Raw genomic sequence first — 20,029 nt, 5'->3', positions numbered from 1 at the left:
ATTATATTCTTTTTAATCCTGTAGGGTTTTTTTGTAATGATACCCTTAGAATACTCCATCAACATGATGTGAGTCAAGGTTTGATCCCTGGCACCCTTCCCCTCCCATATTAATGCTTTAAAGGGGCCACACTGCTCCCCTTGACTTTTATCAGGCATTGTGCCCTGCATTTTGTAGTGCTTAGCATTGCAGCTCAGTCTCCTTTACTTCATTGGGATATACATAAGCCATGAATATCACAGTCCTGAATGATGAGTTTATTACTTAAAAGGGGGGTTTCCAGCACCAAATTATTTCATAGTGATGAAGATCAATATATGATCTGTCAGGTCCGACACCTGGACCCCGCACAGATTAGCTGTTCCAAAAGCCTCGGGGGTCAGATGCTGCTGTAGTGGCAGGGAATGCAAACAGGGTGCTTATACTCAATAGCAGTGGTACTACAGCCCCATCTTTGTATTGTGGTAATTACAGGGAACTGCAACTCCACTCCTATTACTTGAATAGGAGCAGATTGCACACACTCCCCGTCCACTGCACCATCTGATCAGTGCTGGGTCTGGTGTCAGATTCCCACAGATCACATACTGAGGGCCTATCCACAATATGCTGAATCCATTTGGGGCTGGAAAAGCCCTTTGAATGTTGAGTCCATTGTATCTTGTGATTTCTAAAGATTTCAATGCACTTATGTGAATAAGGCCCCATTAAGAGGACCTTTCATTTCCTTGGAGATGGGCAATATTATATACCGCTAGAAAGCTTAGCAACCATCACGTCACTACTTTAACTCTCCATAATCCCCTGAAACCTGCATAAATCAGAAGATGGAGGAAGTTCTTTAGATACCCAATACAGGGACATAGATTTTTAGCTTTCTCTCGTCTACCATGGAGGATCTGGTTAGAAGGTAACAGGCAGAGGACACCGGTGAGGTGGGTAGACAACACACATTTATTAAACAGCGTGGTTTACAAAGAAGTTTGACTCTTTGGAGCAACACTAAACGCACCGTGAATAGATCTGTACAAACATATTTAACAACCAGTGAGGATAAATTATTAATTTATAAAAAAAAAAACAAACCACTTTATTCGTGTTGGAAACCATCATTAAACTTAAAATGACTTCATTCAAGCCCTTCACACCAAAGGGCACTAGGAAATAAAATGTAGCATCCCAACAATGGACAATAAAAGTACGGACAGGGTTTACGACATTCATGGAGATCCCGACAAACAGTCTTTTACCTTCCGTGAGTACGAGGATTTGTGAGGTTCTCACAACAAAAAAAAATCAAGCCCCCCTTCCCCCCCCTTATACTCTTCACCAGGGGGTCAACATGAGGACGACTGGGAAGACAACTAAACATTAGGTGTCTAGTCCAGTTCAGAAGGGTCACCTTCTCCATTTATCGCTATAGGCATCTGTCCATGAGGCAGCACTTGGTTCCTTCAATACTGACAAGACAGCCATCTTGTATTTACTTTGATTTTCATATAAAGTCAGACCATAGGACCAAATGAGAGACACATATATATACTTACACCCTATACATATTCCTCATATGACAGGCACTCTATAGGCAGACTGTCTCCTGAGGAGCAGAGTGAGATAAAAAGAAAAAGGCTACTAGAAGTCAGTGTTGGCTATGCTGACCTCGAGCAAAATGGCAAGCAAAGTCATACTTGTTTTTGCATTTGCAACCACAGATGTTGCATTGGAAAGGGTTCTCAAATCCATGGCATCCCATGTGGATTGTATAGAGTATGTTATCTGCAAAGTACATGTCACAGTGCTGGCAGTGGTGCAGAAGTTGTGGGTCCTGGACTGGCAGCGCAGGGGCTGGTGTGCTAGGTTGGCTGTTGCTAATGCTGGGGGTGCTGGTTCGGCCGCTACGTTCACTGCTGGGGCCGGCCATGGGGCTACAGTTCCTGTGATTGTGTGCTTGACGGACCTCGGGGCTGGCTGGGGAGGAGCTCTGAGGAACGCTGGTGGAGACAGCAGAGGCACAGGCTGGTGCTGGAGGCTGCTGAATCATGAATGGTTTCTCATCTGGACAAGGCCCGGTGTCGGGGGAGGCTGGGTTCTGAGTATCAGGAGGAAGGCTGGAAAGTTGTCCTGCCAGCGTGGATAGCTGGTTTAAGGGGTTGTCAACCATGAGCTCTTGATCCCTGGACAGTCCAGATCCATGCGTAGCCTTGGCTAGGTTCTCGTAGGCCTCGCTCTGGATGTTGGGGATCTCATGAGAAAAGTCAGTCAGATAGTCTGACTTGTGCACCACCATGGATGGCGGGCTGAGGTTAATAAGTGTTCGACGACCGTACCCCAAGCTGCTGACTTTCTTCTGAAGCACGCCCCACATTTTCTTGTTTCCGAGTGTGGGACGTGTGCCCTTGATGGGCAGCATCTTGTGCTTACGGCGGCGATGGTGGGACAGGTTACTGCGGTCACTGCATCGGAAGGAACATAGCTCACACTTGTAAGGCTTCTCCCCAGTGTGAGAGCGCATATGAGCCTCTAGATGGCGCTCATAGGCTGATGCAAAGGGACACAGGTGACAGCGGTGTGGCTTCTCACCTGCAAAAAGGAAAAAAAACATGCGCAATATTACACAACTGGTAAAAACTACAAAAGGCCAATAAGGCCGACTATCTTGTCATAGCAGAATTTATATGTGATGTCATCCATAATGTGCTTTTACGAGCAAACATAAAAAAAAGTATTACTCCCCTCTCCTGGGCTCTAGCATGACTCCCTGCTGTTTTCAGGTCTTCTGACTGATATCCGGGACCGCTGAGGCCCAATCACATAGCGTTGTGACACTTATCTATGCATCATGATGCCACATTATCTGCTGAGGCCCAATCATAGGCCTCAGCGGTCCCCGGCAGAAGTGCCAAAGAGAACAGGGAGTCGGGCCAGATCCCAGGAGAGGTGAGGAACACTGTTTTTATGTTTGATTGCCTCTGCTTAATATACTTATTATATCTGGAGTATTATAAAATATAGAACAGTGGTTTTGGTGTCCTATGAAAGATGAGAGTCTCAGCATTCTCCATTCTCCGTGAATTGTTTTCAGATATCACCAGTTGTCAACACAGAGCAGATTATGATATTTATCTGCAGCTTCTCACAATACTGACTGTGCTTTCCACTGGTGATATCTCTGGTAATAATACAGGAAGAACTGTAATCTGGTGTCATATGAAAGTGAAGAGTTTAAGAAAAGATGCTCCAGAATTGTCCTTTTATTGAGACTTCAAGCATTTACTACACTAGTCATGTCACAAGTCTATACAAGGACCTCTCACAAACACCCGCCATCCCCTATACATAAAGCCAGTTCCTACCTGTGTGTATACGTATGTGCTCTATGAGACGAGCGGTGCCTTTGCTGGCATAGTTACAGTAGCGACACTTTAGTTTCCCATCATATGTCCGCTCAAAGCCATCCACCAGCATCCCTGCGCTATCATCCAGAGACACCTCCACAGACGGGTGGTCCAGCCCATTCTGGTCACTGTCTGTCCCAGCTGCCGGTAGAGCAAGGCACGGAGAGTTAGCGGTGAACACATCGTGGTTTTGTGGCCCTGATTTATAGAAAGTGAGTCAATGAAGAGAACCACACTGCAAGCTCTTATGGGGAAAGGGGTCAGCACACAGATACAAGAGACATGATGGTCAATGTGGAATCGGATACATGGATTACGGATGGATTGTAGATTATGGATTACAACCTATCAGAATAAACTATTACCATTTCTAACACTCGCCTCACCTCCCGTTCTGACACTGCCCAAGTCCCTCTCAACACACAGGATGGCAACAGCGGTGACCGCCTTAGTAAGTGACTAGTCGAGCAGCATTCCCTGTGTGTTGATGTGGACCCAGCCATAGTCAGAATGGAAGCGACCAGAGATATTAAAAAAAAAAAAATAACAATAATAATATATTATATGAACATTTTGTAAAAAAAATCTTTACCCACTGCATATCCCCTCTAAGGCCCCACATAGCAAAAGGCAACTAATAATCAAGTAATCAATTAATAAGCCAAGCTAAATAATTGATGACAGATTCTTTGGATAGGTCATGAAATAAAGTCCGCCAGGGTTCTGACATCCAGGCCCCCGGTCAATCAGCTGTTTGGTTGAGCACTGCATCTTGTTCAGTTACCAAGCACAGCGCCATACATGGTACAGTGGCTGTGCTTGGTATCGCAGCTCAGCCCATTCACTTGATGATGTAGATGTGATGCATATAACCTGTGAAGTGGAAGCAGTGCATACTGACACTTCAGACAGCTGATCCAGGGTGTCGGGGGAATTTCTGGGCATCGGATCCCCACAGATCTTCAAGTGATGACCTATTCTAGGGATGTCATCTATTAATAAGTCTTATAAAACCCCCTTAAAGAACTTAGATTTGCTAAGGATTTTTTTTTTACATTAGGAGAGCACCATGCAGAATTCAGATCATTTATCCATGCAGTATTAGTAGATGGGATGGCCATGATATGGCGGTCAGTAATATAGTAAGTGCTGGCAGGGGCAGCAGGGTCACCTACCTCCTTGTAAAGTGTCAGCCTCTTTGTCTCCACTGACAGAGCCAGAGATCATATTGACGTGGTGCGTCTGCTGGGTGAGGTACTCCTGGAAATCCTTCACAAAGTCCAGCGCCTCTGGTTTTTTCTCACCCATATTCAGTTTTGGTGTGTTCCTGCAGCAGCCCCCTACCTGAAAGGAGAGAGAAGTAAAGGCTAGGGTACAGCGCTGACCACAACATCACCTCTCCTGAGCCAGCTCTGTAGGCTAGAGATATGTTATAATTCTCTGTGCAGTGTCTGGATGGGAGCAGTGCTGCCGGAAACCATCAACAAGCGGCCGCTGACAGATCTACTACATCTAGCCTAAGGCTAGGGCATTAATATACAAGTTCTGGGAAACTCCTTTAGCCCAGGGCTCCACGTTATGAAAACAAAAACCGCTGCGATTTACATTACCTACAAGTGGATGAGATTCTAGTTCATCCCATCCACACATTGCAGAAAAAAAAAAAAATCTGCAGCGTTGCGTTTTTCAAAGTCACAGTATGGCAATTACACCTACGGAAATGCTGTGGACTTTGTGAAAAACGCTGCTGGATAAACCAAGATGCGTTTCTGCCGCAGTCTTTTCCAAAATGTTTTTTTGGCTGCGGCTCACTGCAAAGGGGTTGCTCAGCCCCAAATCAAATTTATATACTGATGACTTATCCACACGATAAACCATCAGTATGCGATCTGTTGCGGATCAATGCCTGGCCCCTACACAGATCAGCTGATGCAGCATCTCCTGTGCTGGAAGCTGCTATTAGTTGGGTAGTGCATGTAGCATCACTTCTACACAAGAATCACCTCGATGTAGTGGACAGGAAAGTTGATCTGTGTGGGGTCCGAGTGTCGGACACCGACATATCACATACTGATGACATATCCTGTACATAGGTCATGAGTATGAAAACTCGATTTGGGGCTGGAAAACTACTTTAATTGATCAAACATTGACTTACAGCAGGGGGCAGCAACCTTCAGCTCTCCAGCTGCTGTGAAACTACAACTCCCAGCATGCTCCATTCACTTCCATGAGAGTTCCAAGAGCAGCAGAGCAAGTATGCATGCTGGGAGTTGTAGTTTTAAAACAGTTGGAGTGCTGAAGGTTACCTACCCCCGACTTATATGGTAGGCACCTATAGGGGACACTAGAGAGACCGTTTTCTTCCTTCTAGATGAAGGCTGCTTTGTTTAATGGGTAAGCAGAGTGTTAGCACTGGAGCTGTTACACAAATGAAGGGTTAGGGCACATGTCGACTTAAACAACCACCGCTACAGTACAAACGCTACCTGTGCTTCATTGTTGTCATGTGACCGGTATCAGCCCAGGTCATACACAACATCTGATCTAGCGATCGCTTCATTCTGAAGCATTACAAGCAGCACAGACATTGCCGAAGGAGCGGAGAGGGAGACAGGCAGGACACAGCTCCTTTATATGCCTCCTTACACAAGCCTTGCAGTGTGTCTGCTGTGCGCCCACCCACAGACACAGGGTGTAGTGTATACAGCCCGCTCTTATCCTAATGTAACAGCCGAGCGTCTGTACACAGATCTGGGTGGCCTGAGAGCAGACACACTATATAGGAAGCCATGATACAAAGCAAGGGGTCCCTATCTACCCAGATAGTGATCAATGGACATCAGATATCATCTTTGGATATATTATACAACATCCAGAAGAGTTATTAGGGGTGCCTGAGAAAGTTCACATTCGCATGACCAGTGCCCATACCCGCTGACCTTCCTGGATTATATCAAGAAGGCATTGTAAACATTGGGAGACTCCATACTATTCTATAGGCTGTAACTTTGCCATAAAGCAACACACAGAGCAAAAAGACCAAGCCAGAATATGGCGCCAACAGCCCTTAAGGGCCCCTCATACCCCCAATAGCTATTCTTCCCATGCACATTCGTCTCCCGATGTTACAACAGGTAGTGGGCCATATCTGGAAAGGCAACTGGTTGAGCTATAATGCTGTAATATTTATAGAGTTGTCATGTGGGAGTGGCTATAAGGCATGCGGCATTACATACAGCAATTCTACAATTTATGGCCATATGTCATTGGGTGGAAATAACACAACAGTCATACATGTAACGTGGAGGGAATGTTGTGATGTCATCAGTAATTGTATATAGAATATTAGAGAGATAGTGATGTCATCGGTAATTGTATATAGAATATTACAGAGATAGTGATGTGATCACACACAAATGGTAAATGTAATAGTGATATATATATATATATATATATATATAATTTTATATTGTGATGTCATCAGGCAAATATACAACAAATTACAGAAATAGTGATGTCATAACATATAGAATCCTGCAGATATACTTAGGTCATCACACACAGATAGATAGATAGATAGATAGATAGATAGATAGATGAGATTAGATCTCTAGTGATGTCATCACTCATGCATCTATATAGACACGGTGATGTCACTACACAAGTGATGACCTCACACATCTGATACAATAATCACACAGCAGATACGTTGTATATCACACATTACAGCCACTAGGAGTTATCACACCGGAGCACAGACACAGCTCTATATTATTGTTATGGACTGTTTCTTCTGACGTCACGTAACAAGGCCCCGCCCCCTGTAGAGGTAACCCACACCCTCTTACCGTTACCGGGAGCTCCTTACAACCGGGCACCGCATTCCGCCTCCACTGTAGAGTTGGATGCCGGTGCGGACCACTGCCCGTTCCCACCGATCAATTCTGTTGTCCAGGCCCAGGCAGACCCATCTACGCATGCGCACACCGAAGCCCACCTCCATAGTCACGCGTGTTGTCGTCATGACGCTGGCATGCCGCGTTGCATGCCGGTACTTGTAGTTCAGGGTTCGCTCATATTCTTTTTTCAATTTGACTCAACATAGAATAAAGTACCGTGATATAAATATGGCCAAGAAGGAAAGATATTACCGGTGACGTCAGAACTAATTTGTAGCTAAAACAAGAAGGGGGAGGAGTCGGTAATTTAGAGGGAGGCTTGGAACGCAGAACAAGACTTTACTTCCAGGATCTCAACTCTCGCGACAATTGGGCTGTGTCTGACGGGCAAATGGCTGGAGTTCTGTATCGTAGCGCTCAGGTGAGAAGGACAAGGACTGTCCTGTGTCAGGGGTTATGTGCCTGGGGGTGGCAGTACCTAATGCTCTGACACAGGGGGTGCTATACTGTTCCTTTAAGTTGTGTGGTAAATTTCAGACAATTGGTGCAGAAAGTGGAGCAGTTGCTCCTAGCAACCTGTCAGGTTTCTGGAATCTGGCTGCTTTACTTTTGCACCAGTTTTGGTAAATCTGTCCATTACTTATATAGCGCCAACATATTCTGTGGCGCCTTATAGACCTTGCAGTCACCATACCATATAGTGCTCACAGTGTACATTCCCTATCAGTGTGTCATTGGAGTGCGGGAGGAAACCCAACAAACTCGGGAAGAACATACAAGCTCCTTGCAGATGTTGTCTTTGGTTGGATTCGAACCCGAGACTCCAGCATTGCAAGGTTAAGCATATGTTTCCCAGGTTGCTATAACTTCAGTGGTTTGAAAGAGAAGAAAAATCCATAGCATTGTGGCTAGCAAACTATATTGGAACACTTTGCCTCCATTTCTATTGTGGGATCTTATTCTGCATGTAGCCATAGAGCTTTGGTGTGAATACGTCCATATGATTAAAGGGAGTCTGTCAGCACAATGTCCTATCTCCTACTAATATGTGTGTTTGGATGTTTGTGCCTCCATCACACCTACATGGGCGAACGGATTTGTCTGAAAATGTGCACACACATACCTTGGGTCCCAGATTGAACGATAGTCTACATGGGGGTGGCGGGCGCCAGGAGGGAGAGGAGGTAAACAGTTCCAGCGGGCCGCAGGGTGGGCTCCGAGGGTCAACAGGTGTAGGAAGGGCCCGCTGCGGACACAAGGCAAAGGAACAAGTCTGCGCACCGCTCCAGGTGGTTCCCGCAGGAGGTCGGGGTTCCGCAGACGAAGTCGCGGGTAAAAGCTAGTAACATATAAAAATACAGAGTACCTAGCAGGGAAGAAGGACCGCCCTCTATCCTGGCTTTGCTTTCGTGAAATCTTCGGCATGTGCCGGACAGCATTTTGGTGTGTTATAAATGAGTCTATTCTTGTATATATAATTCTCTTTGTATTAATATTTCCTTTTATTCTGATTTAGGTGCTGGGCAGAGGGTTACGGCCCTGCCTGGCCACATCCCACAATCTTCACTGTCGACTGAAATCTTCTAAAGCTGATGCATTGGCTGAAGAACCCAAGGAAGGAACGATATTTGCTCCCCTGAACACATTCACGGAAGAAGAGGTCATGCTGAGAGATATGGGTAAATATAGGACAGTTACTACTCTCTGGTGCGGAGAGACTAATCCCCACCTACACAACGAATTTCGTCATGACTGCTGTCACATGACAAAGATTGCCATGTTGTCCTGCGACTCCTTCACTAATGAAAGTGAAAGGAATTGCTCTTTAACTGCAACATGGCCCTAAACGTCACTACTAACCTAAAACGTAATGACGTTTAAAGGGGTCTTCCAGAATTTTTTTTGAAGGTTTGATGTTGGAATAAGCCATCATGATCTAATCGGTGAGGCGTCCCCTGGACCGATCAGCTGTTTGGGACTGATGCAGGACGGACCCGCTGGTATATAGTGTATGGAGCCACCTGCTTCTGGCTACATACACTGTATAGTATGGGTTCGGCACTATTATATCTTGTACTATTATCATTTATAGACCATTTGGATCAGAGATATAAACTTTATCAACAAGTGATAAGATCTGTGCTCAGTAACGCTGATGTCGTCTTTTCTACTCAGTTCGAAAATTTGCCCAGGACCGGATCGCCCCACTTGTAAGAACCATGGATGCCGAGTCAAAGATGGACAGCTCAGTTATTCAAGGTCTATTTGATCTTGGGGTTGGTATTTCTGCTGCTCTACACTCTGCCACAATATCTCACATTATATGTTTGTTTTTATGTCATTTATTATCTTTTCTTTCCTGTTTTTCTGCTATTCTCCTTCGCGTATGTCTGTGATTCTGCTGAAAAATCTCAGTGTAGACAATTAACAAGGGGCGTACTGTAGTGGTCAGGCTGCAGTCGTGGTGCAGAGATTCAAAGATACATATAATGAGCTTTATATATAAAGAAAGAGACAGCAGTCAGATCCCAGCATGTGCAGCTGAAGACGTGGCAGACTTGACATGTCAGATGTTACACAGCGCTGTGCCAGCTGAGCCGCCAGGGGACTTTGGACCAACAAATACCAGCAGTGCTACTGATGCCAATAGCGGTGGAGTCGTTCTGTGAATGCCAACGATTCACATATCTGTCAGTGCCAGAATATTAATATGGCTATTATCTCTGTACTTTGATATCTCTGGGTCCATTAAACATGAGCAAATCTCTGAAAATCTGCTGCATTGGCAAATTCCTCTTACAGAGCTGTAGGTGGATAGAAGATACTGTAAGAGAAACCTGTGTTTCAACTTCCATAATATGTGGGAAATCTATCTCTGTAACAGGAAACTTCACTTAACTCTTTCGATTATTATTGCTTTGCTGTGACATTATCATGTGCATTAGTTTTTAATTATAGCCCGGTTCACATCTGCATATGGGTTTCCGTTCAGGAAGTCCACTTGGGGACCCCCGAACGGAAACCTAATCCGCACAAAAAGCAGTAACTATAATGGGGTCTGTGTGGTTTCTGCTCTGTGTTCGCACGAAAAATGCAGAGTGAAAACTGCTGCTTGCAACGCTTTTCTCTCTGCATTTTTCATACAGAGAGGGGAGCAGAATGACCCGAACACAGATATGAACTGGGTCTTCGTGTGTTTTTTCCCTGTACGGTGACATCACTGTTGTCTCTTTATTATGACATCACTGTGTGCATTATCCCTGTACTGTGCAATCTTTGAGTTCTTTTTCCATTGTACTGTGACATCACTGTGTGTATTATCCTGTACTGTGACATCACTGTGTGTATTATCCCTGTACTGTGACATCACTGTGTGTATTATCCTGTACTGTGACATCACTGTGTGTATTATCCCTGTACTGTGACATCACTGTGTGTATTATCCCTGTACTGTGACATCACTGTGTGTATTATCCAGTATTGTGATATCACTGTGTGTATTATCCTGTACTGTGACATCACTGTGTATTATCCCTGTACTGTGACATCACTGTGTGTATTATCCTGTACTGTGACATCACTGTGTGTATTATCCTTGTACTGTGACATCACTGTGTGTATTATCCTTGTACTGTGACATCACTGTGTGTATTATCTCTGTACTGTGACATCACTGTGTGTATTATCTCTGTACTGTGACATCACTGTGTGTATTATCCTGTACTGTGACATCACTGTGTGTATTATCTCTGTACTGTGACATCACTGTGTGTATTATCCCTGTACTGTGACATCACTGTGTGTATTATCCCTGTACTGTGACATCACTGTGTGTATTATCCTGTACTGTGACATCACTGTGTGTAATATCCCTGCACTGTGACATCACATCACCTTTGAAAGCAAACAATGATGTCAGATGTCAGCTCTGAATCCAGCATTGTGTATATAGTCTTTGACAGTAATAAAGACACTGGCCCAGAATTGGTCCAGCTTTTTATGCAGATGTCTGTATATCTAGAATTTGCTGTATTTATTGCTTAATCTGGAATATTCCTTTTGTTCCCATCATTTCCTCTATAATAACTTGCTGTATATCCATATAGTTATTTTGGGCTTGGCCATTAACTCTTTCCCTCTCTTTATAGCTGATGGGTGTCGAGGTGGAGCCCAAGTATGGCGGCACAGGAGCATCTTTTTTCTCATCTATTCTTGTGATTGAAGAGTTGGCCAAGGTGGACCCATCTGTGTCTGTTTTCTGTGACATTCAGAACACCCTCATCACGGCATTGTTCCGGCAGCTCGGCACAGAAGAACAGAAAGAGACTTACCTGCCCAGGCTGTGCAAAGACTTGGTGAGAGATGGTTAACTGCTGGAATAAGCTAAATGTGCTATGCTGTTTCCGTAAGTCCCATTCACCTGTATGGGAGTTGTGAATAGAGCACAGCACTGCTCTTACACAGCACTGACCCTACAATCTTGTGTTACTGCACTTTCTATATCCCCTCTTCTTATAAACTTAGGACCCTTGCAGACATCTGTGGATAATTCAGGTTTTTCTCAGATTGCACAATGACCCATTAATTAATATCTGCTCATGCACATGACCATGAATTACATGATCCAGTGTGCGGGCTGGCAGTCTGGGCCTCAAAACTTAGGATAAGTCTTATTCCTGTCCTGTCTAGTTAGTGCACAGGCGGCTCACGAATGAAGTCCATGTGCTGGTCATGCCGTTCAATCACAGCCGACGCCAGCCCATGGTCGTCTGCAAGGGGCTTTACAGACAGTAGAAGGGGTAAAAGATGGAAAGTTGTAACACATAAATGCTGTTCAGGATTTGCTTGTAGCTATAGAAGGTGATCATAGCCTTGTGACTTCAGCAGAAAGCCAAGCCTATTGTCTCTCTGGTAATAACATGTCCAACAGTGCTAATGTGTTATATATAAATATGGCTTCTTACTTCTAGAAACAATCCCACGCTTGTCCGTAAGTTGCAAAGCTCAGCCCCATTCCCATGAATGGAGCAGAGTTGCAGTACCAGACTTGGCCCATGGGCTAGAATAGCACAATCTCCGTTCTCATACAGCCCCTTAAATATATACAGGACAGCTCTATTCCTATTAGAAGTGCTGGAATGCCTATTTTCCATGGAGATAATGCTGATGTTTATCCCTCTCTGTAGGTGGGCAGTTTCTGTCTTTCAGAGGCCGGTTCTGGCAGCGATGCCTTTTCTCTAAAAACCACAGCTCAGAAGCACAAGGACTATTATGTGATCAACGGCTCCAAGATGTGGATCAGTAACTCCGAGCAGGCCGGGGTCTTCCTTGTGATGGCAAATGCGGACGTATCAGCTGTAAGTTCTCCTCTGTGATCATGACTTCTATTTCTCTTCTAAGTTTCTAGGCCATAAGGGTTTTCTTTTTATTTCTAACAACTATTCATTAAAGTGTATGTTCCTTCTACAGGGGGAGGAGGAGGCTGCAGGATAAGGCTGCCATACTGTGGGTGTGAGAGCCATAATAGGGCACCAATAGGCAACCTCTGTATGGTCAATCAGATGTCTTATTGTACCCTCAAAACAGTGGCGTAATTACTGGGGTAGCAGCGGTAGCGGGTGCCACAGGGCCCGGGACATTAGGGGGGCCCCCTGGTGTGTTTTTTTTGTTAGACTGTTTCCTGCCGAAGTAACCCCAGCAGGTAATGGGTCCTATTTACTTACCAATCCCGCTCCTAGTCACATACTGCCTGCAGTTCCCCTTCTGCAGAAGCGGAGACAACTGTGATCAGGAGAGGGGATCGGTAAGTGAATCCACAGGCCTATGAAACCCACAAACATTGCTATTATTATACTATGGGGTCTTTTCAGAGCCTAGAGTATAACGATGTGAGGCTCAGGGGAGCTGAGGGAACGTAAAAACACTGTTGCTTATCCTTCCAGCACTTCGGCAGGCTTGGGGCTTGTTTGGTGACGTCCCATATCAAATATTCATCTTGGGGCCTAGCCGTTCATTGTTGCGCAACCGCCTCAAAGCATTGGAGCAAATGTACCAATCCTGTCTACTATTTAGACAGTGTAAACTTATAGCAGGCAGCATAATGATGTGCCATATTTATTGCATTGGCTCTCGCTGCATACAAGTTCGATGAATCTTGCTCGACATGTTAGAGTACGTTCATATATATTCCCCGTCCATCTCAGTTTCCCTCTGATGTGATGAACACAAGCCAGTGGAAAACTGATGCCAGACAGATCTCATAGTTGTCTTTAAGATCTATTACATAACTTGTGCCAGATGGCAGGAGCTGGATCAAAAAAAAAACTGTACTGGTAGTGTTGTCTTGTCGGATGCCATGTCTCATATAGTGAATGGAGCTGAACTGTAATACCAAGTACGGTTTGTACACTACATTCAGCACTGTGTACCGGCACACCATGGCCTCTCCTTCAGCCAACACCTAGCACCTCCACCAATCACATATTGATGACCTTTCCTAAGAAACTGTAACTAGCACTAAAGTCTTTTCATTCCCAGGATATGGTCCATTTAATGTCCAGTATTACATATTTAATATGTTTCATACAAGCAATATTTTTTATCTTGTAGTATATCCATCTATCCTGATGACCGTTCAGACAAGTGGGCTCTGGATTGGTAACTTTGCTTTATTTTGAATAGGGATACAGAGGAATCACATGCTTCATTGTTCCCAAAGATACAGAAGGATTCCACATTGGCAAAAAGGAGGATAAACTTGGACTCCGGGCATCTTCAACATGTGCACTGACTTTTGACAATGTTAAGGTATGGCTGTACAGATGTCATGTGGTCAGAATGGGTTTTCTCCCACACTCCAAAGACACACTGATAGAGCTAACAATTTACATTCCCTATGTGGGACAGTGACTGACAATATCTGTAAAGCACAGCCGTATATGTTAGTGCAATACAAGTAAGCAAAATAAATAAATGGACACTATATGTTACTTAGACATCACTGATTCCACACCGTGTGTCTTCTTGGTCCCCTGTCGTTCCATGTTGGAAACCCAATATGTAGATATTATTCATAGTGACCAAACAAAACCTGACCATAATCGCCGGTCTCTGTGATATGGTCCATCCGGATGTCTCTTTCATTGGCCACTGTAGTCTAGTTATGTGTTGTCACATCCTCATCACCACCTGGCAGTATGTAACGTATCAGCCCCTTTAATTTCAGCATTAGATAGTAAGACGTAACGGCCTGACTTGAATGTAATAAAACTTGGCAGCTCTTGTTGCATGTCATGTCTCCATCTTCTTTGTGTTGTGCAGGTCCCAGAAAGCAGCGTGCTTGGCAAGCTTGGGCACGGGTATAAGTACGCTATTGGAATGCTGAATGAAGGTCGGATCGGGATTGGAGCGCAGGTAACGGATAGGGTGCTAGTATACGTTTTTAGTGTCAAAGATTTCACATATTCTAAAGTAATAAGTAATATCTTGAACTAAGTCCACATTTTAGTATATTGTGAGTGTTGTTGGGTTACACTGGTTGGCAGTTACATCTAAAATGCAAGGTACAGGGTAAACTACTCCCATCTGATAAAATGATAGCATATCCCTAAGATAGGGGGTCCCACTGATTTAGCCATGAAGGGGACACAAAACTATCAGACTGTACAAAGCAACTGGTACAATGCTTCGGTGTTTAGGATACCGTTGTGCAGGGACAACTTAAAAGGTGGTGCCCTGCTAAATCTCTGCTGGGACCCCTTCACTGGTTGGAATTAATAAAGTAATGGAGTATGTTACGATAAGATGTACTAGTAAAACTTCTATAGTCTATGCACAAAATAAGATAAAGTGATCGCTGGGGGATCATCTGCTGGGACCCCAAGTAATCATGAGCATGGGGGTCCCCGAGTGCCCTATGTGAATGGAATGGTGGTATGCATGCATGTCTTTTTGGAACAGCAATCTTCCTCTGTCACATAGAAGTGAATGGAGTGGTACTCAATTCATATGGGGCACTGGGGACGCCCATTCTTATGATCACTTGAGGTATCAGTGGTCACCCCACCAGTGATCTGATGCATCTTCTATCCTGTGGAGGGTTATAAGTGATTAAAATTGTTGGGATATTCCCCCTATTAAAAACCATACATACAAATAGCACATTTCTGATACGTTTTTATAGTCTTGTAGCGCTACACCTAAGGATCAGACACTTACTGATCATCTCAGCAGCTTATTATAAGAAACAACATAATATCATGTTTTTACCATTATTTTATACAATTAACTCTTTCATTCTTTATTTGTTTTAGATGGTGGGCTTGGCGCAGGGTTGCTTCGATCACACAATCCCATACACCAAACAGAGGATCCAGTTTGGAAAGAGAATATTTGACTTTCAGGTTTGTTCCTGTTATTACATTACTTTCCAATATTTTAATTTTTAAGGCTGAGGCCCCACGTTGTGGAAATGCAGCTTTTTTTTTGTTGTGGTTTTTTGGAGCCAAAGTCAGGAGTGGATTGAGCAGATGGTAGAAGTATAGGAACTTCCTATATATTTCCCATTCCTTTTTTAGCCACTCCTAGGTTTGGCTCAAAAAATGCAGCCAAATCTGCAACAAAAGAAGCTGCATTTCCACCTAATAATCTACAAATGTCTTAGGTTTTTGACTCCCCCCCCCCCCACACACACACACACAGCATTACTATATTTATCCAGCAACATATCTGTGACTGATGGGGGATCAGTCTCGGAAAGTGATGACCAAACTGAACAATCCCTGTTGTGGAGGAAGGAGAATGTGTAAATTTCATGCAGACGTTCTCCTGCTTGTATTCAGACCTATACCCATCCATAGTGCAGCCCTCTAACCATTTTTCCTTCTGTCCCGTGCAGGGTATGCAGCACCAGATCTCGCAAGTGGCTACCCAGCTGGAAGCTGCACGACTACTAACTTACAACGCCGCCAGACTAAAGGAAGCGGGGAAACCTTTCAAGAAGGAGGCGTGCATGGCAAAGTACTTTGCATCAGAGGTAATTGTAGTCGATTATACGGAAATATTTCAGATTACTTCTGAATTAATTATGAATTATGGCTAGTGACCTGGTTCTCACTTTAGAAAGTTAGGACATGTGACACCCTTTAGAGAGATTCTAAGACTATGGGAGCAAGGAAAAGCTACGACACTGTCAAGTGCAAGGCTTGAGAGTGGCCGGGGGTTACCAGATCCCCACAGGCCCTGCATTAGGGCTCCTCTTGTGCCTGGAGTATACTTCTAATATTATGGAGAGGATACATTTATAATACTCCAGTCTCCAAGACTGTGTCATATTTATTTATCACCAACAGGTGGCGCCACAGGGATGGAATTCAAAAACCAGTCTTTAGTCTAACATAGATAGTGTAGTGTGTTCTTCTACATCATCCTAAATTATTTGCGCTTTCTCATCCTTTAATATCCAGTCGGAGGATATTTAGGGTGAAGAGGTAAAAAATAGATATAAAATCAGCCATCTTGGATATATCTTTATTAGTCACTTGTGTTTAAAGTGCTCAGCAAGATAAAGACGATACAGTCTGTCTAACACATGAGCACTCATGTTGGGCTAGGCCTCATACACATGGCCATTATATGGCTCTGTTTGGAAGGAACCTAAAAAGGGGCATCCATACTGGAACCTGGAGCCATTAGTGAACCTTTGGGCTTCACTGGATGCCACTTTACAAAAGCGTTGGTGCAAATGTACTAGATATTAGACCGTGTGTGTTTAGGGGAGAATAGCTCTGCATGTACGGTGTGTAATGTAGCGCACTATGTGTGCCCAGCTCAGTGTCTGTGTCGCATGAATATTTCCATATGTACTTCCATATGTAGTCTTAGCCAGTGAGATGCCATAGGGCAGGAGGAGCTGAGCACATTGATGTATAGGTTAGTGGGAACAGATTTAGTATAAGCTGTCATTTATCCATTGCTCTATGGCAGGGGTAGGGTAACTTCGGCGCTCCAGCTGCTGTGAAACTACAACTCCCAACATGCTCCATTCACTTCCATGGGAGTTCCAAGAACAGCAGAGCAAGTATGCATGCTGGGAGTTGTAGTTTTGCAACAGCTGGAGAGCCAAGTTTCCCTATCCCTGCCATAGAGCTTCACTACTACCTTATTATATATTATATACCGGTTTATCTTCACGCACTACTTTATTAAATATATTTAAAATCATGTATATGTATCTGAAAAATCATTTTATATTGTCTTTTTTTTTTTTCCTTAGGTTGCTGGACTGACAACTAGTAAATGTTTGGAGTGGATGGGAGGTGTTGGATATACCAAGGATTATCCCATTGAGAAATATTACAGGGATGCAAAGATTGGTAAGGATGGAATGTGAACATGCTCTAGAATGTGAATGGGGCTATACAATAAAAAAGCAGACTGCTGTGTCCTTCATTCTTAGGAACAGTGGTGGTCCTAAAGGTCAAGACCCCCCACTATCCTCACTCTATTGATCAAAAAATATATCCTAGCAACATGCCACCGCTGTACAAGATGGGAATACCCATTTAAGGCTGAGGCCACACATTGCAGCAAAGTTGTGGTTTTTTTGTTGCAGGTTTTGCTATGTGGTGTTGGTTGTTTTTATGTTGTTTTTAGTCAATAGCTGGGTTCACATCTATGTTGGACACTCTGCTAACATCAGCGGAGATGAAAGCTCTGCACAGAGGACTTTTCTCTCCACCGGCTTCAGTATCAGACTGGCAGAAACCCGACGGACACCCGACAGACCTCATTATAGTTTATGGGGTCCACTGGCGTCTGCGGGTAACCGCTTTTCAAGTAGACAGGCTCTTCGTCTTTTAGGTGTGTGAACCTAGCAAAACCAGGAGTGACTTCAAAAGGAATGGGAACCATAATGGAAACACCTATATGTCTTCCTTCTGCTAAATCCACCCCTGGCTTTGGCTCAAAGGAACGCAGCAAACCCTGCCACAAAAAAACACAGCATTTCCACAACATAGGTCCTCCGCCTAAAGGGGTACACAGGGATTTTATTTCTTCGCAAACAACTGATTGGTTTGGGGATGGGTGTAGGCCTTAAAAAACAATCTCAGAAAACTATTTTAATGGTAACAATAGTAAAATGAGACTTTGTTTTCCAGGTACAATATACGAGGGCACCTCCAACATCCAGCTGAGCACAATTGCCAAGTTTATAGACCAGGAATACTAACCATCGGGATCGGAGGAGATCTGGTCCTCACACGTGAATGTCCACATCTGTATCAATGCAGAATCATCAATCTATCATCATTGGCGCTACTTCATGATTCATCTATTCATAAATGATAGGAGGTAACTGTAGGTACAATAGTAGTAGATGACACCTACAGTCACTGCCGCACATCTACTCCATGGAAAGAGTTGGAGTAATATCCATAAATGATGTTATATTACCGACACTCTTTATTACTGATATTTTTTATTTTTTTATGGACATTTGACACAAAGCAACCTTTTGGATCTATATCACTACTGTTACATGTCTGGATTTTAGAAGGGTTCTGTCATGGTGCTCCTATTTAGATACCTTGTCATCTGTCACCCATAGGTTGTTTAGCTGGCGGTATTGGAAAATACCGTCATACCCATATCAGCCAGGCGGAGGGTAAAAAGTCATTCATTTCTCTAGTGAATTAGAGACCATGGAAACAACTCTCTGCAGCCAAGTTCACAAATACAGTGTACACTTAGGCTAGGTTCACTTTAGCATTCAGCTCTCCATCGTTCGGGTCTGCAGACCCCATAGACTATAATGGGGTCTGTCAGGTTTCTGACTATTTTAGGCAGAATCTGCAACATAGACTCCAAAGCAGATGTGAACCTAACCATAGCCATACGTGGTCGGCTGCAATGCCCTCTATTGCCAGAACGGTCAATTCCATTAAACGCACAATAAACCTACAATTATTACAGATAAGAATAAGACAGAAAGATTTCCCCTACTTGTTTGTCAGCCTGCAAAGGTTTCCGTAATCCAATGAGAAATGAGCTATTATTGAATATGGCGAATCCTTTACCGGTATATCAAGACTTCTACTGGTTACTGTCAAACTTTTTGGGCTGTCCGGGGTCTACAAATTGCGAAAGCTCAGATTGTTCTATAAGCTTTGGAAATGAGGGTGTGAACATGGCGGCACTTGTTACAGCTCGTAGCACTTTAATTATTTTTTGTTTTTGTTTAATGTTGAAAAATAAAAATAAGAGAAGTTCTTGGTAAATGTTGAATGGTGGAACGTGAACGTCGTCCTATTGTGGAGAGGACAAGGTAAGTGATAGGACGCCGCTTACCTGATGGATGCCGGTACTCTGTCCTTTCTAACATGGAAGCCTATGGGTGTCTGTTATATGCCTACACAATAACATGCGTCAGAGTCTTCATCAAAATATTTCTATATTGGATTCACATATAGGACACCGTTTTATGTTTATGAGATTTTTAGAATTAATATTATTATTTTTTATTATTTATTATTATATTTTTAATACAGGTAATCGCCTAGAAAATCAAAAACATCACAAAAAAATTATTTAAAAATATGTTAAATATGAAAATGTAATTTAAACGATAGCTCAGTTCCTGGCGACACATTCCCTTTAACTCACACCAAAGAAGACGAGTGCGATGTATTAGACACCGCCATTTTTTTTTTTTCTTACGGTTTCACTTCAATC

The 20,029-nt window shown here is 43.6% G+C and overlaps 2 protein-coding genes across 3 annotated transcripts; one reads left to right on the top strand and one right to left on the bottom strand.

The window, feature by feature from the left end:
• Window positions 1–931: 931 nt before the first annotated feature.
• On the bottom strand, window positions 932–7,375 carry IKZF5 (IKAROS family zinc finger 5). Of its 2 annotated transcripts, none has more exons than XM_075258628.1 (4): window positions 7,247–7,375; window positions 4,571–4,739; window positions 3,354–3,593; window positions 932–2,580 (listed from the first exon to the last, which is right to left on the bottom strand). In XM_075258628.1, the coding sequence occupies exons 2-4, from the start codon at window positions 4,701–4,703 to the stop codon at window positions 1,640–1,642; spliced, it is 1,314 nt and encodes a 437-aa protein (XP_075114729.1). In that variant the 5' UTR covers window positions 4,704–4,739; window positions 7,247–7,375; the 3' UTR covers window positions 932–1,639. The 2 variants fall into 2 exon arrangements, with proteins under 2 accessions (XP_075114729.1, XP_075114730.1); XM_075258629.1 differs by having other exon boundaries at window positions 3,354–3,536.
• A 263-nt stretch (window positions 7,376–7,638) lies between these two features.
• Window positions 7,639–19,508, top strand: ACADSB (acyl-CoA dehydrogenase short/branched chain). Its single transcript, XM_075288015.1, has 11 exons — window positions 7,639–7,718; window positions 8,814–8,976; window positions 9,473–9,573; window positions 11,446–11,652; window positions 12,484–12,654; window positions 13,979–14,104; window positions 14,618–14,710; window positions 15,610–15,699; window positions 16,194–16,331; window positions 17,571–17,670; window positions 18,457–19,508. The coding sequence occupies exons 1-11, from the start codon at window positions 7,689–7,691 to the stop codon at window positions 18,525–18,527; spliced, it is 1,290 nt and encodes a 429-aa protein (XP_075144116.1). The 5' UTR covers window positions 7,639–7,688; the 3' UTR covers window positions 18,528–19,508.
• The last annotated feature ends 521 nt before the right edge of the window (window positions 19,509–20,029 follow it).

This window comes from Leptodactylus fuscus, chromosome 10, assembly GCF_031893055.1.
Source record: "Leptodactylus fuscus isolate aLepFus1 chromosome 10, aLepFus1.hap2, whole genome shotgun sequence".
NCBI lineage: Eukaryota > Metazoa > Chordata > Amphibia > Anura > Leptodactylidae > Leptodactylus > Leptodactylus fuscus.
Note: the sequence above shows the minus strand (reverse complement) of the source record. Positions and strands in the feature narration are given on the sequence as shown.

Coding starts and splice junctions, on each gene's coding strand:
- IKZF5 (XM_075258628.1), bottom strand. CDS start 4,703: ATGGGTGAGAAAAAACCAGAGGCGCTGGACTTTGTGAAGGATTTCCAG. Junction 3,594..4,570: donor GGCTGACACTTTACAAGGAG/GTAGGTGACCCT, acceptor TCTATAAATCAG/GGCCACAAAACCACGATGTG. Junction 2,581..3,353: donor GCACATACGTATACACACAG/GTAGGAACTGGC, acceptor TCCTTTTTGCAG/GTGAGAAGCCACACCGCTGT.
- ACADSB (XM_075288015.1), top strand. CDS start 7,689: ATGGCTGGAGTTCTGTATCGTAGCGCTCAG. Junction 14,105..14,617: donor TGACTTTTGACAATGTTAAG/GTATGGCTGTAC, acceptor TGTGTTGTGCAG/GTCCCAGAAAGCAGCGTGCT. Junction 14,711..15,609: donor GGATCGGGATTGGAGCGCAG/GTAACGGATAGG, acceptor TATTTGTTTTAG/ATGGTGGGCTTGGCGCAGGG.